General features: G+C 53.4%; 1 protein-coding gene across 4 annotated transcripts; it reads left to right on the top strand.

The window, feature by feature from the left end:
- Positions 1 to 1,890: 1,890 nt before the first annotated feature.
- On the top strand, positions 1,891 to 24,814 carry UBA1 (ubiquitin like modifier activating enzyme 1). Of its 4 annotated transcripts, XM_044911976.1 has the most exons (27): positions 5,373 to 5,571; positions 9,852 to 9,974; positions 10,125 to 10,241; positions 10,376 to 10,434; positions 10,534 to 10,702; positions 10,791 to 10,925; positions 11,938 to 12,044; positions 12,301 to 12,391; positions 12,505 to 12,637; positions 13,152 to 13,249; positions 13,324 to 13,470; positions 13,625 to 13,801; positions 13,924 to 14,028; positions 14,116 to 14,196; positions 14,575 to 14,730; positions 16,399 to 16,564; positions 16,713 to 16,909; positions 18,962 to 19,026; positions 19,264 to 19,459; positions 20,156 to 20,230; positions 20,350 to 20,539; positions 22,100 to 22,188; positions 22,477 to 22,569; positions 22,701 to 22,892; positions 24,061 to 24,162; positions 24,269 to 24,369; positions 24,491 to 24,814. In XM_044911976.1, the coding sequence occupies exons 3-27, from the start codon at positions 10,125 to 10,127 to the stop codon at positions 24,624 to 24,626; spliced, it is 3,177 nt and encodes a 1,058-aa protein (XP_044767911.1). In that variant the 5' UTR covers positions 5,373 to 5,571; positions 9,852 to 9,974; the 3' UTR covers positions 24,627 to 24,814. The 4 variants fall into 4 exon arrangements, with proteins under 4 accessions (XP_044767912.1, XP_044767913.1, XP_044767911.1 ...); XM_044911977.1 differs by lacking the exons at positions 5,373 to 5,571; positions 9,852 to 9,974 and adding an exon at positions 1,891 to 2,005; XM_044911978.1 differs by lacking the exon at positions 9,852 to 9,974 and having other exon boundaries at positions 5,365 to 5,384.
- Positions 24,815 to 25,132: the final 318 nt, after the last annotated feature.

The raw sequence follows: 25,132 nt of genomic DNA, 5'->3' as shown, positions 1-25,132 counted from the left end.
CCCAAATCCATATCTCCAGCCCCAGACCTCCCTCGATCCCCCTGAATTTCACACCTGGTCCCCAACTGTTCACTCAACCAACACATACCAGAACTTGGACGTCCAACATGCATCTCAAATGTAACACATCTGAAGACAAACGCCGGATCTTGCCCCACACCTGGTTCCTAATGGAGTATTTCCCATGTCAGTTGATGACAACTCCATCCTTCAGCTGCTCAGGCTAATAACCTGGGGCGTCAGCCAGGACTCCTCTCTACTTTTCATGTCCTCTATCTGATCTCTTGGCAAATCCTGGCATCTTTACCTTCAAAGTCAGTCCAAAACTGAATCTCTCCTCACCCCTTCCACTTTTACCATCTTAGTCTGATCCTCTCTCATCGCTTCTGGACTCTTGCAGTGGCCTTTCCGCTGGTGTCTCTGCTCCCATCTTTCCCCTTACAGTTTGTTCTCTCTCCACCCAGAGCAGCCAGCTTGTTTACACTGAAACATAATTTATATAATGTGACTCCTCCACTTAAAATCCTTTCACGGCTCCCCACGGATCTTAGAACAAAACCCAAACATCTCAGCCTGGCTTATAATACCCTCCTTGACACGGCCTCAGAGCTCATCACCAGTGTTCTCCCTTCCACACTCCTCTCTGACTACACAGACCTCTGCACTCTTCCTCAGACAGGAACTTACAACCTCAAGGCTTTGCACCCAATGATCCCTCTGTCTGGAATGCTTTCCCCCATGTGACACATGGCCTGCTTCCTCACTTTCCACATGCCACTTCCTCAGAGAGGCGGTCCCTGACTACTTTACAGGGAGTATCTGGGGAGGTCTCTCCGAGGTGAGGCAACAGATAAATAAGAAGGAAAAGATCTGGTGTAAGAGTGTTCTTGACTATTGCAAGGGCAGTCTCCTTTATATGTTCTTTGCTGTGTTCCCAGTGCTCTGCACTTAGTAGGCACTCAAGAAATCCTTTTCAAATGAATAAATTTGGAGGTTGTTGACAGGATACAGGATACAGAATTTGGGATAAGGTGATAAAGATATTTTCTGTTAAACACCTTTGCTCAAACATCACCTTCTCAGCAAGGCCGCCTTTGATCACACGAAAAATGCAACCTGACCCCACAGATTTCCCCTTATCTTGTTCTATTTCTCTCCATAGCACTTGGCAGTTGTCACATACATCTATACAACACGTATTTACATATATCTTTATATATTCACATATGAATATAGAATACACACAATATTTAAGACATTTATTATACACGGATGTAAATTATTTACATATTGGCACTAGCTATCATGTTATGTCAACTATGTATTTATATGTATATTTTATTACATATAATTTATACAGTCATATATCTATCATAATAAATATTTATATGAGAAACTATAATTTTTACTCATTTGCTGTATTTATGGTCTATCCCTCTCGCTAGAATGTCTGCTCCGTGAGGGCAAGGAAAGAATCCCTAGCGCCTGGCCCACAGCTTGAACTCCATAAATGTCAAATGAATGAACTCCTTTGGCCGTCTGAGCCTCAGCCTTCCCATCTGTAGGATGGGTGTGCCTTTACATCTGGAGGTACCCCACGTTCCACTCCCTTTTCCCATTCCCTCCCCCACCTCCAGCACAGCCCCCGGAATTCCACAGCACAGGTTTACATTTTCCCATACTCTGGGCGCTGTAGCCCACCACGTGCACCGGGCACTGGCCAGACAGGACTACCACCCCCAGCATGCCTCGCGCGCTCGGGAAGTACCACAACCCGTAGGGTTGTCTGGGTCTGACACGGGCGCCGACGGCGCGGGAGCAGGGGCGGGCGCCCCTCTAGCTAAGCATCTGTGGTACGTCCCAAACCGGGGGCCCTTCAAGGCCCCGCGCTTCCGAGCTCCGCGCAAACTCTGGTCTTGTACGACGGAGCTGGTTTGCTCTTCCGTTGCCCCGTGGCTTCGGCTCATCTCCAGCAGGAAGGCGAGGCTTCCGCCCGGCGCAGGGGGTGAGCTGGAGCACGGTGCCCCCAAACCCTAGGCAGCATTTGGGGGAGGGGGCTCAATTTGGGGGATCCCCTAATGGGCGCATTTGGAGCTCTGGGCCCGGGGTGGCGTTTCGGGGTGGCTGTTTTTGAGGAGTCCCTTAGGAAGTGGCATTTGGGGACACCGGGATGGGATTTTGAGTCTGTTTTAGGGAGTATCACTGGGAGGCAGGATTTATATACCCCTCGGAGGCAGGGTTTAGGGGGATGTTTGAGGAGACCCTTAAGGTCCGTGTATGAGTTCTCTGTCCATGAGGCAGGATTTGGGGGTACTCCCCAAAGGGAGAGGCGAAGTTTGAGGTTCCTGAAGTCAAGGCGGCATTTTGGGACAGCTTGTTTCACGAAAGGTCCTGTGACAGTGGGAACGTTCGGGACCGACGTGGCATTGTGGATGTATCTATGGCCTTTGTGACCTCTGGTTCTATGATGAGGTCCCCCCGCGCTTGGGTACTCGGGGCGAGGCGACTGGACAGGTCGGAGCCCACACGTTTTTAGGGAGAGGGACCCCCAGGCCAGGCTGTGGAAGGGACGCTGGAACCCAGTGTGCTAGGCTCTTCCCGAGGGGACAGCGTGCTACCGGGCCTTCGTTGGCCGCGGCTTTTTCATTATTCATGAGGAGGTGGGGCCGTTGAGGAAGCCCATTTTTGCCTCTTTCGCACCTGGTCCGCTGGAAGTATCGGCTTGTGAATTATTCACGAGGGGGCGGATCAGCGTGCTGGAGGGGTATGCTGAAGGCGAGTCCTGCAGTCCGCCGGGCAAACTAGAACTCATTGATTAATCGGAAAGGTGAGTAGCGCCCCGAGTTTTCTGTGGCTTTTCTAGGGGCGTAATTGTGCATAATTCATGAGGGGCGTAGCTTTTACGGTTTCATCTGCATGACCCGCTGTTAGCTTTCCCTTACAGGTTCCAGGATTTAAGCCTTAAATCTAGCGAAGGGAGGAGGCCTCCTACACTGTTCATTCCTTATGGGCCAGTAACTCCAGATTATCAACACAGGCTCTAGATTCAAATCCCATCGATCCTTGCCAGCTGTGTGATCTTTGGCAAATCTTTCCGTGAGCCTGAAAATGGGTATGGGCATAATGATAATCAGATGAGTTTACACTCATTTCACACTTGATTAGCCCATTTAATCCCCACAACAATCCTAGGAGGTAGGTTGTTATTATCCCATTTTATAGATGAGGAAACTGGGACACCGGGAGGCTAAGTAATTTGCCTAAAGTTAGTTACTCACAGTCAGTGAGTGGCTGAGCCAGGATTCAAACCCAGTCAATCTAGTTCCGGAGTCTGTAGTCTTAATCAAACGCCATAATGTCTCCCCTCCTCCCCCCGCCCGCCACCACCACTTTAATGGCCTGTATTACTGCTAGTTTTAGTCATATAGCACTTGTGCGTGGTACTGTTCTAAGCCCTTTCTGCCCATTTACTCATTTAAACTCCATCACAAGGTAGGTTACTATTGTTCTCATTTTATGGGTGGGGAAACAGTGGCCCAGAGAAGTGAAGTGTCTGGCCCCAGTTCACACAGCTAGTCATCGGTGGGTGGAAATGATTTTTGTGAGGGTTCAAGAACTCTCTAAGGAGGTCGCCTTTGAGCTAAGACCTGAAGGCCAGGAAGGAACCGATTTCCTGCTCTGCATTCCTGAGATCAGTGGCACAATGCATGGAAAGGACACATCACCATAATATGCGATCTGTTAACATGATCTGTTGTTATTTGAGAGAAATGTATTGGGTGCTTATTGTGCGCCTGAGGCTTTGGTATACAGTTGTATCTCTCTGTTTTTTTAAGATTTTATTTATTTATTTGAGAGAGAGAGTGAGAGAGACAAAGAGCACAAGAGGGGGGAGCGGGAGAGGGAGAAGCAGACTCCCTGCTGAGCAGGTAGCCCGATGCGGGACTCGATCCCGGGACCCCGGGACTCCAGGATCATGACCTGAGCCGAAGGCAGTCGCTTAACCAACTGAGCCACCCAGGCGCCCCTACAGTTGTATCTCTGGTGACCTGGTCCTCTGTCCTGCCTATTCAGTGGACATCAGTGGCCTTAGCATTCTGTTTTCCATTGTCCTTCTAGGCGGTTGGTTGTCTCAACGCATTTTGTTTGTTTTTCTTTTTAGTCCTGAATAAGATTTCATTGCCTGGTCAAGACATTGTTTTTTAAATAATGCCCCAAGTTGGGGGTTTCTGTAGTGGCTGAGTATACCCTCACCCATAACTAATTTTATATTAATATAAATATATATTTACATAGTTCTTTTATGTTAATATATAATACTTAAATTTAACATCGCCCTGTGTCAGCACTGCTAGCTCACACCTTGATCCGTATTCTCTGATTTTCATAATAGCACATTTTGCCTTTATGAGGTAAATGGGTTCTATTACTATCCCCATTTTACAGTTGTGGAAACTGAAGCACCTGCCAAAGGCATATTAGTCTGGATTCGGTTGGACCAAGGCAGCCCTGATGTTAGTCAGGGGTGGGGAGAAGGCAGCTACACTTCCCCCTGGGTTTCCCCTGTGGCTCTCTGCAGCATCGTCTTTCATTATTCATGAACAGGAAGGCGTGGCTGTGTTGCCTCGGCTGGAGTACTATAATCCCTACTAGCTGGGCAGGGCTGTCTTGAGTGTTTCTGTCCATCCAGCCTCATACATAATTCAGAAGTAACTAGGTGGGACCTTTCTTGACCTCTCTGAGTTTCCAGGTTGAGCTGCTGCAGCATCGTCATGCATTATTTATGAGCCGGGGGAGTGTGTTTTCCCTGTGGTAGCCCTTTTTCCCTGCTTACAGGGTATTAGATGCAGCAATAGGCGGACCTGTACCTTTTGTTCCAGCCCACCGGGCCTCGTGCATTATTCATGATAAGATGTGGCCTTGGTCTCCTTGGCTTCCGGGCTGCTATAAGATCATTAATTATTCATGAGCAACGGGGCGTGGCTGCCATGTTTTAACATTGGCTTTTTGGTTGCAGGGAGTTAGTCCACCAACCACCCGGCCTCATGCGTAATTCATGATCAGGAAATGTGGCCTTGAGGTCCTTTCTTAGTTTCCTTGGCAGCCTGGCTGCAACAATGTATTCATTATTCACGTTCCATGGGTCGTGGCTTCTATGGTTTTTTGGGTTTTTTGTTTTTTTTTTTAACTTGTTTTCCTAGTTGCTGCCACCTTCGGCACAAGGTGGCGCTCTTCCTCTTCGAATGAGTTACAGCAGGCAGGGACCATTATACATGATTCATGAATGGGCGCGGCCTGCCTGCATCCGGGTTCCTGGGGGGTGGGGCTCAAGGTTTTGTTCCGGCCTCGGGCTCTGCGGCCGCCATCTTGTGTCGGCGGCGGAGGTGAAGGAGGTGGCTGGGACGAGCACTACCGCTACGGCCGGGGGAGGAGAAGGCGGCCCAGGCGGCGGCGATTCTAGGCGGCCCAGGCGGCAGGGAGGAGGAGGAGGAGAAGGAGGAGGGTGGCGGCCGGGCTTGGCTTCGGCTCCTAGAGGAGTTGGCGGCGGCGCGACCCGGGGAACCGGCATTGGTAACAAACGGCCTTTCTCAGCGCCTTGGCCGGGGCAGGGGTTTCGGGAAGCATTGGATGAACCTGGGTCGGCGCTGGGCCAGGCTGATGTCGTGATGGGCGGTGGTGACTCGGATGCTTGGGATCCGTGGGGAGGAGGGAGGGGGACAGATCTTGGGGCGGGGTCGACATTTCCCATCCTGGACCAGCCCTCGGGCTCCGAAGTCTGACCTTGGGGTCAGATCCCCCCCCCCCCCGGATCTGGTTTTAGAGACTCAGGCCCAGTATCCCTAGTCAGGGACCGGGACCCTGTCCTGAACCTTGTATCGCAAGTCAGAACGCCCCTCAGTCGCCAACAGAGACTTATGGAATTGACATTCCTGGTCGATCGAAACCCCCACCAATGTATGCCAGTAAAGCTCTACCCCCAGAGTCTACTTTCAGACCCTCCTAGTCTTTCAGTATTTGCTCTCACAGCTTCCAAGAGGGGCTAGACCCCGGGGAAGGCCTTCATTTCTGTAAGTCTTCTCTAGCAGCTTCCTTCAGATCGCTCTGCCTCCTCCCCCAACTCACACAGGTATTATCTGCCCGTAGAGCCTCCAAGGAAACTAGACGCTGTGAAAGACTATTTGGGCCTGGCCTCCATGTCAGAGACCGGTTCTCCACATCTCCAACCCCCACCTGGCCCTAGCATCTTCCATCAGAAAGCCCTCTGGGCCCAGCATTTCTAATCAGAGGGTCTCCTCAACATTTACCTTTAGAGACTCCTTTCCTTTCTAGCATCTGCTTTTAGAGACTTTCTCTACTTTAAGGGAATGCTCTTTTTCATGGTCTCAGTATTCTCTTTGGAGACTGCCTCTTGTGGGCCTCAGCAGCTCCCTGATCATACACTCCTAACTCCCAGGATGTTCCCTCAGAGCCTCCCGAAAGACCAAATACCAGGGCGGAACTGTTTGGATACATAATTCTCCATCATGGATCCCCCGGCCAGCACCTGCCCTTGCAGACCCTGTTGCCTTCCAGCCCCCTCCGTCAGACTCACCTCAAACCCCACCCTTCACTCAACCTCTGCCTTCAAAAGCCAACCAGGGTTGCAGCTTCTCTCACAGATCCCTTAACCTCACATCAGGCCTCAGAATCTGTCCTCAGTCTTTCAAGGTCCCCAGCATCAGTTAGAGGCCTTCAGGTTCGTAGGACCCCAACATCATTGTCAGATGTCACTTCCCCCAACAGGCCTAGTTGTCTTCAGTCAGAGTAGAAAACCTCCTCCTCAGCATCTACTCTCAGAGCCTCCATGGGATTCCACATAATTGGTCAGAGAAACCCAATCCTACTTGGAGACCTAGCCAGTATCTGCTTACTGAACTTTTTAGGGCCAGAACTGTCTGGGCTCAGCCTCCTCTTTCCACTCTGTTAGAGCAGCTGCCGTACCTAGCATGTACCAATCAGAGATCAACACAAGGCCCTTGTACTCCATTAGAAATCCCTCCCCAACCCCACCCTAGGACTTAGCATTCACCTTCATAGATAGTCTCCTGGGACTCTTGACATCGATGTCAGAGACACCTCTGTCCCTACAAGTCCCTGTTATTTTTGGTCAGAGGTTTTTCTGTGCCAACAGCATCCATCTGCAGAGACCCCTAGGGCCCCAACATCCTCCTGATGGAGAACACACCTCCCCCCAGACCCCAGCATCTTCCTGCAGCCTCCTTGGGCCCCAGACTCCCCCACCCATTCCCTGTGTAGCTTCCATGGGGTCCAGCTACTGCCCTCCTACCTCCTTGCAGCCTCAGGGGGCCTCTAGTGCAATTTCCTGGCCTTTCCCTAAAAGATCCTTTCCAAAGACCCAGATATGAGTCTTAACAATCTGGCCTGGCCCTCCCCTGCCCGCCTTCCATGACTTCTAACCCCCTTTTCCATCTCCTTCTGAGCCTCCGTGGGCTCAAACAACTACCTCCTGACTCCTCTCTTTTATGTTCCCAGGGACTTCTCAGTTAATCCCTCCCAGGAGGCTTGACAGGCCCCAGCATCCTATGCCCTAGCTTCTCCATCCTGATAACCTGACCCTGTGCCTGCCCCCTCTCAAACCTGCTCCAGGACTCCTACCTCAAACCTTCTTCTTTGGTTTGGGTGGTAGAGAATGCTCAGGCTTCAGAATCACCAGTTTGGAGACCTCAGGCAAATTCTGAAACTCTCTAAGCCCCAGTTCAGCTTTGCTGAACAACAGATAGTATATGTGTTCTAATTGGGGCCTGAGCATATGTTGAGGGAGAAAGAGTATCAATTTTGTACTGGGGGTAGGGGGAATTTTTAGCTCCTCTCGGGGGTTTCTGCCCCAGAATCCTCCTGCTTGCCTTGAGACTGGGCTGTTGCAAATCTCTGCAGTTGAAATCTTTTCTGGAACAGTTACCCAGAACCTGCTTAGACCCTTGCTGGCAGCAACAGGAATGCGGAAATAAAAAGTGCAGATATTAAAGATCTCTCTGGCCCTGGGTCATCTCTGATTTAGGAAGCAAACGAGATGCTGTGTCCCAGACGAGCAAAGCAGTGACAAGGCAAAGGGATAACTAAGTAATGGAGGCCACTGCAGGTGTCCAGGGAGGAGCTTACTGATGTCTTCAAGTCGCTGAGTTCTGACCACAGAAGTTGACTTTTTTTGACCTTCTCTGCAGCTCCTTGAGGATAGTTCTGTTTGTCCCTGCCTTTGGAGAAAATGGGGCTCAGTAAATGAGATCCCTTCCCCAGGTCAGAGACTCAGTAAATGGAAAAATTATGATTTGCTTTTGTCTCCATACTAATTCACCAACTTTTTCTTGTCTAGGTTAGTGCTCTGCATTTCCAGTAATTAGGTTGGTTGGCTCCAGGGCCCTAGCCAGCCTCCTGCCTTCTGGGTCCTCCTCCCTCACACCTCATCCCTTAGCCCCATGGGCTGGGTCCCGAGCTTGATCCTGACTCTGTTCTCCCAGGAGGCATTTGGCAAACAGGCCCACACCAGCTGCGTGACTGTGGGCAAGTGACTGAGTTCTCCGAGCCTTTTGTTTTCTTACTTGTGATGTGGGCATGAGGTTATCTCGTTCATGGGCATTGTTGGGATTAGACAAAGCCCTTTACCCTGTGATTGACGGGCAGTGAGCTCTTGGTAGATGATGGGGAGGGAGCTCCTGTCTTCTTGCCTAGTGTCAGAGTGTGACAGGTGCCAAGATGGAACCTTAGGTACACTGGGGGTGCTCAGTGTGATGGGGGGGGTTCAGAAAAGGCCCAGTGTAGGAGGACAGTGGCTTAGGAGAGCATTGGTGGCGAGGGGAAATGGTCGAGGGTCCTGTTGTCTCCGGCATGTGGATCCAGTCACACACAGATTTCACTCCCAGAGCAGGCTCTATCTATTGTTCTGTCTCTGGGACCCAGTATGTGATGCTTGGCAGGTTAACTTGACCTCGTGAGCTCAGGTTTTCTCATTTGTCTGGCAAGGGTGCTCAACCCCGCCTTGCAGGGTCAGGACCATGGAGGGGAGGGAATGTGATAACACCGGGCGGCAGCCTAGGCTTCAGGGTCAGCAGATCCTGGTCCGGGCCCCGCTTGGCCACTGTGTTTGTGGGAACCTCGGTCAAGTCACCACATGTCCCCGAGTGAATTTTTTTTCCTCCAGTGTGAGTTGGGGGATGTTATTGATAGATAGTAGTCCAGATCTCACGGAGACGCCCTGAGGACAAAGTGAGGCAAGGGTCATAAAGTGCTTACTTAGTATGACATTTGGCACAGGGAGGATTCCTGATAAATATTCATCCACCATTATTGTTAACCTGTTTAAGGGGCTCCACGTGCAGACAGGGCTTGGGAAGTGTGTGTGTTGTCTCTCCCCGTGACCTCTTTCATTGGCCTGGGCCTTTCCCCTCCCAGAGCTGGGGGGAGGGGTGCGGTGGGCTTTAGAAAACTCTCTTCCCTGGGCCCCTCCGGGGACTGGGTCTCTGGCAAGGTGTCTCCCGCTATCATGCCACCCTGATGGAAGTCTAAGCTGTGTTTCCCTCCTGCGCCCCTGTCGCCGGGGCTAAGGGGGAGGAGAATGGCTGCTTGTTGTTGCCTGTCCGCTCTGTCAGGCTCTGTGGTTTGGGCTCTCTTTCATCACTTCGGCAACTCCATGGGGTAGGTAAGTGGCCCTGTCAGCCCTGTTGCACAGGTGAGGGAACCGAGTCCACAGGGCTTAAATGAGGTCTGTCAAGGAGTGGCAAGGTCTGACCTGAGCCTACAGCCTCCTCTGACTTTCCCACAAGGACATTCTTCATGTCACTCCTCTCACCCCGCAGGACTGGAGTCTCTCCCTCATGCTGGGCTGGGGAGAAAGGCGAATGGCCTAGTGGTCAGCAGTATGGATTGCAAGCCAGACCACCTGGGTTCAGATCTTAGCTCTGACAGCTGTGTGACCCTGGGCAAGTCACCTCACCTCTCTGTACCTGCCTCCTCTTCCGTAAAATGGAGATACCAGCCCTTAAGTCTTCCCTTCCCCCGACAGTCACCACTAACCAGCTGCAGCACTCACATGCCCCAGGCTCACCTCTGACCCTCCTTTTCCCTTCCAGATGTCCAGCTCGCCGCTGTCCAAGAAACGTCGCGTGTCCGGGCCTGATCCAAAGCCGGGTTCTAACTGTTCCCCTGCCCACTCCGTGTTGTCCGAAGTGCCCTCGGTGCCAACCAACGTAAGCGTCTTCTTCCTGCACCCTGGCGGGCAGGGTGGTGGGAGTGGTGGGTGGGAGAGCCTTCCGTATCACTGTGCATCTGTCCACGCCCTCCTCTGTATCTCCCCAAACCTGTTCTTCTCTTCTATTCCTAGGGAATGGCGAAGAACGGCAGTGAAGCAGACATAGATGAGGGCCTTTACTCCCGGCAGCTGTAAGTGGGGCCTAGGTTGGGCCAAGCAGCGGGAGGGGCATTGGGAGGACAGGGTCTGGAGGGCCAGACTTTGACCCGGAACACCCCCCAACCTGGCAGGTACGTGTTGGGCCATGAGGCCATGAAGCGGCTCCAGACCTCTAGCGTCCTGGTGTCAGGCCTGCGGGGCCTGGGTGTGGAGATTGCCAAGAACATCATCCTTGGTGGGGTCAAGGCTGTCACCCTGCATGACCAGGGCACTGCCCAGTGGGCTGACCTCTCCTCCCAGGTACTTCTTGGCAGCCCTTCTCCCTGGCAGAGGTGCCAGTCCCCCGGGCTCTGCCACCACTCCCTTCCTCCCTGGCTCCCCTTTGCAGTTCTACCTGCGGGAGGAGGACATCGGTAAGAACCGGGCTGAGGTCTCCCAGCCCCGCCTCGCCGAGCTCAACAGCTACGTGCCTGTCACTGCCTACACCGGGCCTCTGGTTGATGACTTCCTTAGTGGCTTTCAGGTACCTTGCTGGGGGGAGGGGGCGCACCGCCCAGCCTCCTGCCCACTCTTCTCCCAGTCCATCTTTGCTTTGTTCATTAGTTCTCTGGTAAATGGGCTAGCTTCTGTGCCAGGTTTCGTGTTGGGGATGCAGGTGGGATTTAGACCCTGGACCTCCCTTTTCAGGGGGGTGGGGCTGTGAATGGGCAGACCCACGGAGCGTGATGGTTATGAGCACAGGCTGGAGCCAGACTGCCCTAGCGTGGGTCTCCGGTTCTACTAGGATGCCCTCAGGCAGGCCGCTCGATCTCCTCTGGTTTATTTTGTTCTTGTTTGTGGATTTGGAACCCGTAGTAGTACCCACTTCATCGAGTTTTTGTGAGGGCTAAGTGCTTGGGATACCAGCTGGCACGTGCTAAGGGCCGTCTGCTTGTTTGTTAAATAAAAACTCTGAGCCAGAAAGAGGAGCTGTGGGGGCTGAGATTCTGCCCTGGGGTGTCCCAGTGGGCCAGGGCGCCGCCGCCGAGCCTGAGGTAGTTGGAGGAGCTGGCCCTGGCGGGGAAGGGTGGGCATTCCGGCAGAGAGCCAAGTCCCAAGGCACCCGGTTCAGCAGGCACTGTCTCGAGAATGGGGAGCGAGCGGGTGTGGTAGGAGTGAGCTCAGACTTGGGCTGCGGAGGGAGGTTTACTTCTGTGTCTCACGGGGCAAGGCAGGGTTGTAGGCGGGCGGCAGTGGGTGTTGGTGCGTAAATGAGTTCCCTGTTCACGCTCTCTCCTCCTGGCTGCCTCATTGCCTTGCCGGCTACCTTGCCTGCCCTGATGCAGGGATTCACATTTCCCTTTTCTCTGGGTCTCACCCTGGCTGAATTTGATAAATAGTAGATACTTTGTAAAAGTATCTACTGAACCATGGTAGATACTTTGAAAGCTTTAGGACTCTTCTGAGCCCCGGCCCCAGGCACCAGCCTTCCTCCATTATTCTCTCCCCTTTGCCCCGGTGCCGGGCCCTTGCCCTGAGCCTCCACCTCTCCACAGGTGGTGGTCCTCACCAACACCCCCCTGGAGGACCAGCTGCGAGTCGGTGAGTTCTGTCACAACCGTGGCATCAAGCTGGTGGTGGCAGACACGCGGGGCCTGTTTGGGTGAGTGCCCCCACCCTGGTTCCCCGACCCCTGCCAGGCCCGGGCCAAGACCCCTGAGCTGTCACCGCCCTGCCCCTCAGCCACTCGGGTTTTGGATGCTGTGTGTCCACTTCTCCCCATGTGACATGAGCGCTGTGTGATTCCCAGCAGTGATAGGCTGAATTTGCTCAGCAAGTATTCGCTGCATCTCGAGGGACACGTGGGTCCCCGTGAGCATGGGACTCTGGGGCATCAGCCCTGTTGCCTCCCTTTACAGGCAGCTCTTCTGTGACTTTGGAGAGGAAATGATCCTCACAGATTCCAACGGGGAGCAGCCACTCAGTGCTATGGTTTCTATGGTCACCAAGGTGAGGAGATCAGCTTCAGGGGTCCTGGCAGGCGGATGGGCAGCAGCAAGCCTTCTGTCTGCTCCTGGTACCCTGAACCCGCCTCTGAGGTTCATTTCTCCTTTAATAATCAGGACAACCCCGGTGTGGTCACCTGCCTGGATGAGGCCCGACATGGGTTTGAGAATGGCGACTTTGTCTCCTTTTCAGAAGTACAGGGCATGGTTGAACTCAATGGAAGTCAGCCCATGGAGATCAAAGTCTTGGGTGAGCTAGGGCTGTGGAGGAATTAGGGATGATAAGAGGTATGACCCTGGGCTCTGAGCGAGGGGAGACAGACACATGCTGGGTGTCCGAGATGAATCAGAGACAGACCCCCCTATGGTCCAGCCAGAGCTGGTGGGCCTGGGGTAGAGGTGCTGTCTCGTGTTCGAGCTGTTCATAGGAGAATAGGTCCCTGGTATCTGCACTGACGGGGGAAAGGTCTCTGGCGTTTGAACAGAGCAGGTCAGAGGATCCACTCATGTCTGAGCTGATGTGGACAGGGAGCAGAGAATGTCTAATAGTGTAGACTTGGATCCAAGAGCACAGGATCTCGTGGGTTCTGAGCCTGGGTCTTAGGCAGAGGGGAGATGGTTTCTGATATCCAAGTAGAACCCGGGGTGGGGTCTTGCCTCCCGATGACCAAGCTCCCTGAAAATCCATGGATTTTCCCCTTATCTTGTGGGTGTTATGGGCTTTAGGGAGGGCAGATAGCCTGACCCTTTCCCTATCTACCTAGGTCCTTACACCTTTAGCATCTGTGACACCTCCAGTTTCTCTGATTACATCCGTGGAGGCATTGTCAGTCAGGTCAAAGTACCTAAGAAGATCAGCTTTGTGAGTGTGGTGGGTAGTGGGGGGTGGGGGGTGGTTCTGGGCATTTCTAGGCTCTGATGCCCTGCCCCCCACAGAAATCCTTGCTGGCCTCACTGGCAGAGCCTGACTTCGTGATGACGGACTTTGCCAAGTATTCCCGGCCCGCCCAGCTGCACATTGGCTTCCAGGCCCTACACCAGTTCTGTGCTCAGCATGGCCGGCCCCCTCGGCCCCGCAATGAGGTGGGTGAGTGGGTGGGCCAACCGGGGCAGGTGACCTTGGCACTGAAGGCCCACTGTGCCTCTACCCGTCCACTCTCCCTCCCCTCTTCCCCTCCCCATCCCTCTTCCCGCAGTGGCCTGACAGGTGCCTTCTTGGTTTCTTCTGCCCCACCAGGAAGATGCGACAGAGCTGGTGACCTTAGCCCGGGCCGTGAATGCGCGAGCCCTGCGAGCAGTGCAGCAGGACAACCTGGACGAGGACCTCATCCGAAAGCTGGCCTATGTGGCTGCTGGGGATCTGGCACCCGTAAACGCTTTCATTGGGGGCCTGGCTGCCCAGGAGGTCATGAAGGTCAGCGTGGGTGGAGAAGGGCAGGGTCGGGGTGGGCCAGGCACCTCCCTGACTCCATCACTTACTGTCCCATCTGTTCCGATCAACCACTGACTGCTTCCTCTCTCCTCCCCAATCCCCAGGCCTGCTCTGGGAAGTTTATGCCCATAATGCAGTGGCTATACTTTGATGCCCTGGAGTGTCTCCCGGAGGACAAAGAGGCCCTCACGGAGGACAAGTGCCACCCGGTATGCAAGTGGGGCCCACGGGGAAGACATCATTGGGGGCATTTCTGGCGAGACCCCCTCTGACCCTCCTCCCTTTGCACTCTTCAGCGCCAGAACCGTTATGATGGGCAGGTGGCCGTGTTTGGCTCCGACCTGCAAGAGAAGTTGGGCAAGCAGAAGTATTTCCTAGTGAGTGATCCCCTTATATGTCCTCTACCTGCACCTCCCAGGCCTCTGGCCACATCTTCTGGAGTCTCTTGCCTCCCGAGGGAGGGTCTTTTGGTTCTGGTACCTCCGTTGCGTGCCTTTTGCCACTTTCTTTATCTCAAGGGAAAGCCTGGTGCGTCCTTCTGTGTCGTGCCCCCCCCCCGCCCCGCCCGCCCGCCGTTGCTGCCTTCCCTCAGATGGCTCCGGGTTATTTCTTAGAGTTCTGGGACTTGAGGATGTGGCACTAGCCTCACTTCGCCTCCTCTGCTGTCTTCGGGGGGAGTGAGGAATAGTGCGTACCGTCACACTCACCTGTGTTACCCCAACCAGCCTCTGTCTCTCTTCTCGGCTGCCTCCTAGGTGGGTGCAGGAGCCATTGGCTGTGAGCTGCTCAAGAACTTCGCCATGATCGGGCTGGGCTGTGGGGAGGGTGGAGAAATTGTTGTCACAGACATGGACACTATTGAGAAGTCAAATCTGAACCGGCAGTTTCTGTTCCGGCCCTGGGACGTCACGGTGAGTGGGATGGGGAGAGGGGGTGGGATTTTGTCCTCTGGCTTTCCTCCTGTCTTTTGTTTCCATTCTTTCTGGAAAGGAGGGAGGCCTTTCCACCTTTTTCCTTCAGCTCTTTGTCTCAGCTTCTCTGCCTCATTCAGGAAACGTTTCTTGAGTATCCTTGCGTTGAATCTGCCATTTTTCATTTCACTTTTTTTTTTTTTTTCCTTGACCTCTTCTCAGTGCTGGTTGGGACAGTGTGTTGGGGGTCCCCCAAACCACCCCAAAGTTCGATGATTGACTAGGAGGACTCACAGGGCTCAGCTCATAGCCGTATTCACGGCTATGATTTCTTCCGGCAAAACGATGCAGAGCACAATCAGCAAAGGCAAAAGGCGCCTGGGGCGAAGCCTGGGGGAGACCAGGCATGAGCTTCCAAGACTCCTCTCCCCCGGAGTCACACGGGATGCACTTAACTCCCCCAGTAGCGAGTTGTGACAACACATGTGAAATGTTGCCAACCAGGGAAGCTCATTAGAGACTCAGTGCCCAGGGCTTTTACTATGGGCTCGTCACGTAGGCACCCTCTGCTGGGCACATACCCAAATTCCAGCCTCCCAGAAGGAAAGCAGAATCCGTATTTTGCATAAGCAGTCTAGGCACAGGGAGCCACCCTTACCAGGTAAGGCATGGTGCGAACCCTCCCGAAATCCAGGTTCCCAGGTGCCAACCAAGGGCCGGCCTTGCCAGCAGGCCTTCCCTAGGAGGACATTTGTGCTAGGTTCACTCTTCCCTGCCGGACGGACCCCGGGCCGTACATGGCTCGAGCTGTGAAGCCTTCCGTGGGTGACAGGGCCATGTGTGCCTTCCCAGGATCTGTTCCCCTCGCCATTCATTGACTCAGTAACCAGGTAGCCACTGGCCTAGGCACTTCTCTCGGCACTTGGGATACAGCGAGGAAAGAAAGCTTCTGGAGTGGGGAGGGCAGACCATAAGCAAGCAACACAGTGTAAGGGTGAGGTTTGGAGTTAATGCTGATAAGTGCCGCGCAAAGGAAGCAACAAAAGCAAGCAAAGGGAAGTCGGGCACCCCCGGAAGATGGGTTGGCAGTTTTGGTTATAGTGGTTAGGGAAGGGCTCGGTTCTGCAGACCTGGAGGTTGGAAAGGAGTAGAGCCCCCGTTTTCTGGGTTCAGAGCGCTCCAGGCCAGGATCCTGATGGTGGGGAGAGGGGTAGAAGATGAGCTAGGGGAAGTGGGGGCCAACTCCTTTTCCCCTCTGTGGAGAGGGGGAGTCAGGGGAGGGTTTTGAGCAGAGGAGGGACATGACCTGACCTGGCCTTTGAAAGGATCGTTTCGTTTGAGAGGATGGATCCCAGCTCTGGGTGCTGTTATCTGAAAGAACAGTAAATGTTGGGTAGGCATAGAAACAGAGTGGCTGGCCTCTTGCCTCTGATCTGCATTTGTTCACTGCTTCCTTTCCTTGAGCCCCTGCCACCTCTGTCCCAGCCCTGGCCATGTGGCGCTGTCGAACACTGTCTCCTGCTAAATTGGGGAGTCTTCTGAACTCAGAACCTGGTTCTTCCCGGGCATTAAGTAAATCCATGTTTAGGAGGACGCGCTATAGAAGTTTGTTGGGTGAATGCGTGAAGAGCTGAGCCCCGTGTTCCCATCCCGCCCTCGTCCCCCTAGAAGTTAAAGTCGGACACAGCTGCTGCAGCTGTGCGTCAGATGAATCCGCACATCCGAGTGACAAGCCACCAGAACCGTGTGGGCCCTGACACGGAGCGCATCTATGATGACGATTTCTTCCAAAACCTGGATGGTGTGGCCAATGCCCTCGACAATGTGGATGCCCGTGAGTTTGGAGGCGGGCGAGGAGGTCAGGGGCAAAGGTGGTGTGCGCACGCACGCGTGTGTGTATGTATTAGGGGTGTCTGTTTTTATGTTCTCTATTGACATTCCTGACATACACACGGTCTGCCCACCCCCCACCCCCCCAATAGGCATGTACATGGACCGCCGCTGTGTGTACTACCGTAAGCCGCTGCTGGAGTCTGGCACACTGGGCACCAAGGGCAATGTGCAGGTGGTGATCCCCTTCCTGACAGAGTCCTACAGCTCTAGCCAGGATCCGCCTGAGAAGTCCATCCCCATCTGTACTCTGAAGAACTTCCCCAACGCCATTGAGCACACCCTGCAGGTGATCAGCTGTGGGGGGGAGAGGGGTGGGGGCAGGCACCTTCTTGGCCACTAGGCCCCCTCAGGTGTCACAAGCCTAAAGCTCAGGATGTGCTTTCTCTTGAAACCTTCCTCCCTCGCTTCCCATCCAACAGCCTGGGTTTCTAGAGTGATTCATTCATTTTGTTTTATTTTGAGAGGTTTTCAACATGTAGAGAAATACAAAGAGTGGTATGATGAATACTCAAATATCATTTCTCACCTAGATTTAATAGTTGTTAATGTTTTGACACATTTTCTTCTTAGATTGCTGTATTTTTCCTTCTTAGTGCTGAAACGTATCATGGGTATCATAACACCTCCTTAATCTAATATGCTTCCGCGAGGGAAGTGAGCCCTGCATAACAGGGTCTCTCGACCTTGGCGTTATTGACATTTGGGGCCAGATACTTCTTTGTCGGTGGGGGCTGGCGTCCTCTGCACGGTCCAGTGCTTAGCATCCCTGGCTTCTGCTCACTAGATGGCAGTTGCAGCAACTCAGAATGTCTCCAGACGTTGCCAAATACCTGCTCCCTTCCTGGGTGGGGGGTGGGGGGGGAAATCGCTCCCAGGTAAGAACTGCTGCTGTCTAACCAAGACCCTACTTTCATGCTGAACAAAATTAATGGTGATTTCTTATTACCTCCTGCAGTTATTTAGGTCTTTAGTGCTTAGTTCCTCTTCAGGTGTGCACAGCTCTTGCTCAAAATGGCTTCGACAGCTAGTTTCTCAGGACAATTCTGTTTGTGTGATGCGTGTGCATACAGCATACGGCCCAGTGCGCCTGTCATCAGGCTGACTTCTTACAGAGTGAACGCACCTAGGCAGCTGGCCCCAGGGCCACGAACCAGAACCCGAGCGCGGCCCGAGGAGAACTCTTGTGCTATGAGAATGACCCTGTTGTCTTCGGGAACAAACTGCTCAGAATGTTTAGTTAGGAGTGTGGGGGTGAGAACCAAATAGGGAAAAACCGGTTTCCTCGGCCACTCTCCCTTCTGCCTGGAGTTCCAGAGTGGGCCTGTTCATATTTGTGTCCCCACTGCGCTCTCACTGGGCCGTGTGTGACTTCGGACTCCAGCGCTCCGTGCCTGACTCCTCCTCTGTGAAATGGGGCTGATAGCAGTGTCGGCCTCACGGTTCAGAAAGCACTTGGCATTTACTGTGTATCTGGGGCCGGTTTAGGAACGTTTCAGTAGATACATAGTTGCTCGTTTTTTCTTTGCAACCCCACTGCAGAGTCCTTATTGTTACGGTATCTGTTTTAGAAAGGAGGGTGTGAAGGTAAGTGTTGCGGTGTGTTTCTGAAGTCCCCAAACTGGATACTAGGTAGGAGAGCTGGGGATTGAACCTAGATGCGCTCTCCTCCAAACTCCCTCACCAGTGAATGCATTTACTGTCCTTGGGAATTTTCAGAGTGCAGAGCGTCTGTCTGGTTTGCTGCTCAGCGCCAGGGCCTGTATGGCAATTGTTTTTGGTTTGAGTCTGAATTTTTTTTTTCTTTTTTTAAATTATGGTAAAATATAACTAAATTTTTTTAATCGCGATATAACATCTCTAGTAAGGGACACATCCTTAAGAATCTTTTTTTTTTCCCCCCCACACATACACTAGTGTAACCACCACCCAGATCAAGTTCATTGGGGTTTTTTGTTTTTTAAAGATTTTATTTATTTATTTGACAGAGACAGATACAGCGAGAGAGGGAACACAAGTAGGGGGAGTGGGAGAGGGAGAAGCAGGCCTCCCGCCGAGCAGGGAGCCCGACGTGGGGCTCGATCCCAGGACCCTGGGATCATGAGCTGAATGAAGGCAGACGCTTAATGACTGAGCCACCCGGGCGCCCTTAGTTCATTGGTTTTTAAATTGAGGCGCCAGAGGGTGGGGGAGTGGGGAAGGTTGGGGAACAGTGGCAGAGGGCTTCCCTTTTCTCAAAGCAATGGTGTTCTAATTGGATGCATTCCCTGATGGTCTCTCTAATGACAAATCCCCAGTTGTCAATCGTCCCTCCATGTCGTCCATCTGCTCTGTCTTGCAGTGGGCTCGGGATGAGTTTGAGGGCCTCTTCAAGCAGCCGGCGGAAAACGTGAACCAGTACCTCACGTAAGTATCCAGGTGCCCCTTCAGCCCATCCCCTGCCTGCCCGCCAAGGCATCCTGCCTGCTTTCCTCACCAGTGACACCCAGCACCAGGCACACTTCGCAGATCAAGTGAAGGCTCAGGCCTCATATCGCCGGGGGTCAGGACTAGCTTTCCATGGAGAAAGTGGGGTGGCCCTGGAGCCCACTCCTAGGGCCACTGTGTAATCCTGCCCCTCTGACCCCCTCCAATTCCTGATAGAGACCCCAAGTTTGTGGAGCGGACCCTGCGGCTGGCAGGCACCCAACCCCTGGAGGTGCTGGAGGCCGTGCAGCGCAGCCTGGTGCTGCAGCGGCCACAGACCTGGGCCGACTGCGTGAGCTGGGCCTGCCACCACTGGCACACCCAGTACTCTAACAACATCCGGCAGCTGCTGCATAACTTCCCTCCCGACCAGGTAATGCCCGCCGGCCATGGCCGCTTGGCGCAGTGCGTCTTCCCGGCACAGGAACCTGCTGTGGGCTCTCCACATGCTCTTCCCGGCCAGGAGTCTGGCTGTGGCAGGTACCCCAGGGCATGGGGCTCTCAGAAGACGGGTTAAGTCTGACCCGTTTTTCCCGTTGCCCTGCCTTTGAGCAAGAGACTTGTGTTTCTGTTTCCTTTGCCTGTGGCGTGCCCTGAGCCCTGCTAGACTCCCAGGGCCGAACAGATTATGGGGGAGAAATTTTGTAGTCCAGAGCGCAAGAATCCATATGGCTTTGCTTCCCGGCTCCATTTGCACTTGGGCAAGTCACATGACTTCTTCTGCACTTCAGTCTTCTCACGTGCGAAGTAGACATGACGGTAATCTACCTCACGGGAGTTTTGTGAGGATTTATTGGTACTTACTAATAGTAAGTTAGTACAGTGCCTGGCAGTCCGTAAGAGTTTGTGAAATGGCTGCATATCTTGCACAAAGCGAGTGCCCAGGAATTGGTAGTTGTTCGCTCAGCGAGGTCCCTGGTTCAGCCTGGCACCGGAACTTCCATCTACAGGACCCTACAGTCTGGGTCTTTCATGACTGACTCCAGGGCCCTGTGTGTGCCCAGCCAGGAGTTAGGCTTGTTAGAGAGCTCTCAAGTCCTGCCCCTCAAAAATCTCTCTCCTCCTTTAGCTCACGAGCTCGGGAGCTCCATTCTGGTCTGGGCCCAAACGCTGTCCACACCCGCTCACCTTTGATGTCAACAATGTAAGTCTCTTCCCTGGGGTCTCCTTGGGTCAGGTGGAGGGCGGGTGGGAGGGAAGGAGGCTGAGACACATCAGGCGAGAGCCGATGTCCTCACCCTCCTGGGCCCTGCCTTCCCCCAGCCCCTGCATCTGGACTACGTGATGGCTGCCGCCAACCTGTTTGCCCAGACCTATGGGCTGACAGGCTCTCAGGACCGAGCTGCTGTGGCCACACTCCTACGGTCTGTGCAGGTCCCCGAGTTTACTCCCAAGTCTGGCGTCAAGATCCACGTCTCTGACCAGGAGCTGCAGAGCGCCAATGCCTCAGTTGGTGAGGGTGTTTGGCCAGTCGGCCAGGAGTCACCACCCCCCTTGTCCCCTGCCCAGGCCAGCCTCCCCACCTGTTCTCTGCCCCTGGCTCTGCTCTGCTGCCCCAGGCCTGAGACTTCCCCACACCTTCCTTTGAGTCTCCCTTCTCCTAAAGTGTGAAGAAGGTTGTTCGGTTGGGGCAAATTGTCTCCCTCGCTCCTTCTCCCCACACTCTGGTCTTCTGTGTGTATTTGCCTTGGAAAAAAGAACTTCTGTTTCTTTTTTTATGTTTCTTTGGGGGTATGATCTCCACCAGTGGTCTCTGTGCCTTGATATCTGGCCCCTGTGTTCCTCTGTATGCTTCTTCACCCTAATATTGCCCTCCATAAATCTTTCCCCAGAGCTCCCTCCTTATCTTCCTCTCCATGTCTCTCCCCTCCAACTCCCCATGTCTCTCCATCTCTTCCTTCCAGCTCATGCTGCATATTAGGTGAGGGGCCAAATAGTGACTCCCAGGCTTTGCAGGCCATAGAGTGTCTGCGGCTAATCACCTGTTGAAGTTGAAGCACAAAAGCAGCCATATACAATGTGTAAATGAACGCGTGTGGCTGTTTTCCAGTAAAATTTTATTGATACAGCAGGTGGTGGGCTGACGTGGGCTCAGTGCTGTAGTTTTCTGACACCCAGTCTGTGGGTTTATCTATCTTCCGCTCCGTACCTCTCCCTGTCCGTAGACTAGATACAGCATCTGCAGCTATGTGGCTCTCCCTGCATTATCTTCCATGCTCCCCATCTTCCTCTCCATCGGTCTTCTCCCTTCTGCCGTTATCTCCCCTGTCGTCTCCCCATCTCCCTTCCCAAATCTCTACCCCCTCATGTTACTCGCTGTATGTTTCTTCCCATCTCTCCTTCCACATCTGCCTTCACTTCGTCCCTATATTTTCTCCATTTTTCTCCTTACGTACATATGTACACACATGCATATAGCTGCGTAACTGAACACTGAGATCTATGTAATGTACGTAAGGTATACGTAAAATGTATATAAATGATACATATAAAGTGTGTATGGGATACATAACACTTACACGTCTCATGCCCCCATTCTCTCCTCTTCATATCTTCTTTTCCCTCCCCATATCTTTTCTCTATCTCCACGTCTGCATGTTCCCCCCAGTATCCCCTCTGTATATTTTTTCATACCCCTGTCGCACCCCCTCCCCCATATTCTCCATGTCACCCCACCTCTTTCTGTAACATTCTCCCCAGGATCTACAGATCTCCCATCCAGATCTCTGGATCTGTCCATGTTCACTTCCTCCTGATGTCTTCCTTAGGGTCTCTGGAGAGCTCTCTCTCCACATACCTGCCCCCTTTCTGTCTCCTTCAGGTTTGTGCTCTCTTGTCCTACTCTGCCTCTCCGCCTTGCGCCTCCTGTCTCCCAGGATAACTTTCCTTTTCAAGTCTTCTCTACCTGAACATCTTTTGCCCTCCCTGCCCCCACCCCCGCCCCGGCTCCCGTTTCCACCTCAGACATTGGCCTGGGATCTAAAGGGTCAGTGGTGTCTCTTTCTTCCTGCAGATGATAGCCGTCTCGAGGAGCTCAAGGCCACACTGCCCAGTCCAGAAAAGCTCCCTGGATTCAAGATGTATCCCATCGACTTTGAGAAGGTGCTGGGTCGGGTCCCTGGGCAGGCAAGGGGATGGCTAGACAGAACGGGTCAATGGGGATCTGGAGGCAGCCGCAGGCCTTTAACGGGGATTGGATCATGGGCCTGCCACATGGCCCTGAACGTATAGATGTTCCCAGCCATGCCTTTGTGATCTGAGAGAACCCTGCAGGTAATTGCAGTGGAGGATGCTTGTGTCCCCAGGGGCCAGGAATCCTTTTCCTCCTCCGACTCTGATCCTCTCATCATCTCCCCGTCCTTCCCCTTCTCCCTCCCCCACTCATAAAAGGATGATGACAGCAATTTCCATATGGACTTCATTGTGGCTGCATCCAACCTCCGGGCAGAGAACTATGACATTCCCCCTGCAGACCGGCACAAGGTGAGGGGAGTCTGGACCTGATTCCACCCCCACCCCCCAGGCTTGAGTTTTCCACGTTCCATTCATTCTGTGTAGGCTCTGAGCCTCTTCTACCTTAACTACCACGTGTCTTGATCCTTCCTGCCTCACAGAGCAAGCTGATTGCAGGGAAGATCATCCCTGCCATTGCCACGACCACAGCAGCTGTGGTTGGCCTTGTGTGTCTGGAGTTGTATAAAGTGGTGCATGGGCACCGACAGCTTGACTCCTACAAGAATGGTTTCCTCAACTTGGCCCTGCCCTTCTTTGCCTTCTCTGAACCCCTTGCCGCACCCCGTCACCAGGTAAGGGCCTGCATCAGGGCCGCTGGGTTTGTGAGTGGGATGTTTCTCTGTAGAGCAGCTTGCTTTAGTTTGCTTTCATAGCCTGTCACCAGGTGAGGGTTTCTGTCAGCATGCACCTACTTACTCTCTTTGTGCACACATTATTCATTTATTCTCTGACCCTGTTCTGTGCTAAGCACTGGTCTGAACCTGCCTGTGGAAGCTCTCAGAAAAGATGGGATCTTTTAATTGTATCCTAAGAGATTATTAATAACATAATAATATCAACCAACATTTATTGGGTGCTTATTATGGTAAATACTTTTACTTGCTTCATTCATTAATTTGCTTCAAATATTTACTGAGCACCTGTGTGCCAGATACTCTTGTAGGTGCTAGGATTGTATTTGTACAATAGATTCTTTTTTTTTTTTTTTTTAGTTATTTTTAAGATTTTATTTATTTATTTGAGAGAGAGAATGAGAGAGCACATGAGACGGGGGAGGGTCAGAGGGAGAAGCAGACTCCCTGCTGAGCAGGGAGCCCGATACGGTACTCAATCCTGGGACTCCGGGATCATGACCTGAGCCAAAGGCAGTCCTTTAACCAACTGAGCCACCCAGGCGCCCCTGTGCAATAGATTCTATAAATAACATGATAAATTATTTTAGAATCTCCAAAAAAGAGCGCAGGGTAAGGAGGACTTGAGTACCAGATGGCAAGGGCTTGGGTTGGGGCCTTTAAGTGTGGGATGCTCAGGAAAGGCCCTGCTGAAAAGATGACCTGTGAGCCCAGACTTGGAGGAGGGGAGGAAGCAGACCACGCAGGCTACTGGTAGGGGAGAGCATTCCAGGCAGAGGGATGAGTCTCTCCAAGGGTTCTGAGGTAGGAGCATGCCTGGCATGTTTGAGGAAGAGTAAGTCACTAGAGCAGAGTGAGAGAGAGGATGAGGGTGGGTAGGAGATGAGAACAGAACAGGATCCCAGTGACCAGGCCATGTCGGTCATCGGTCACTGAAGGGTGTCAGTGCTCAAGGTGCGACGGAAGCCACATGTTTTTGACAAAAGAGGCTTGCAAGCTGACTTAGTATGTTAGCCTGAGCTAACGTGGTGGGCGGGCGAGGCCAGGACTGACGGGGCCGGACCCTGTGGTGGCCCCCAGCCCATCAGCCCCGTTCCTTGTCCCGCAGTACTATAACCAGGAGTGGACGTTGTGGGATCGCTTTGAGGTCCAGGGGCTGCAGCCTAACGGCGAGGAGATGACACTCAAACAGTTCCTGGACTACTTTAAGGTGAGACCCCTCCCTCCCTCTCATCCCACCTGCGGGCAGTGTGCGGGCGAGGCTCGCTGGGCCGTGCACCCCCATGACGCTGCTGTCCCCCTCCCCCCTCCTCCAGACAGAGCATAAGTTGGAGATCACCATGCTGTCCCAGGGTGTGTCCATGCTCTACTCCTTCTTCATGCCAGCCGCCAAGCTCAAGGAACGGTTGGATCAGCCGTGAGTTGGGGGGGGGGGGGGGGGGGGGCGGGGGGCCTCCCCTTGCAGCTGTTCCACCCCCCGTTCACTGCCCTTCATCTCTGCCTCGGCCTCCCGGAGCTGCTGCCCCCCCGCCCCCCAGGATGACCGAGATCGTGAGCCGTGTGTCGAAGCGAAAGCTGGGCCGCCATGTGCGGGCGCTGGTGCTTGAGCTGTGCTGCAACGACGAGAGCGGCGAGGATGTTGAGGTCCCCTATGTACGATACACCATCCGCTGACCCCCGTGCACGCGCAGTAGGCTGGCCCCAGCCCCGCCCCCCTCCAGCCCAGGGCTCTCATCGGGCCTCTGGCAGTGGCCCAGCTAGCCACGCCTGGTGTTCCCTCCTCACCCCCCGCCCCGCACCCCTCTTGCCGCTGCTTTCTACCTTGTTTGGAACCTGAATCCTAATAAAGAATTATTAACCCAGATGTGGCACGCCCTGGTGCTTCCAGGGAAGGGAGGGACTTCCGGAGCTGTCGGTTCAAGTGGTAGCCCAGAGGGTTCAGCCCCACCCTAGCTGTGCCAGTTGCCTGGGCAGAGAAAAGGTGGGAATTGCCACTTCTTCCTCCCACCCTCCCCGCTTGGGAAGAGATGAGATGGAGGCACAGGACACAGGTACCTGGGTCCGTGTGACTGTATTTGAGCTGGATTCAAATTCCACCTTGTCCGGCTCCACCTACTCCTAACTCCCTGCCATGTTCATTTTGAGAGGGAGTAGTCGTGTTTGAGCAAGTCGTGTAACTT

The sequence above is a fragment of the Neomonachus schauinslandi genome, chromosome X (assembly GCF_002201575.2).
Source record: "Neomonachus schauinslandi chromosome X, ASM220157v2, whole genome shotgun sequence".
Classification (NCBI taxonomy): domain Eukaryota; kingdom Metazoa; phylum Chordata; class Mammalia; order Carnivora; family Phocidae; genus Neomonachus; species Neomonachus schauinslandi.
The sequence above is the reverse complement of the archived record's forward strand: the minus strand, read 5'-3'. Positions and strand labels throughout refer to the sequence as shown.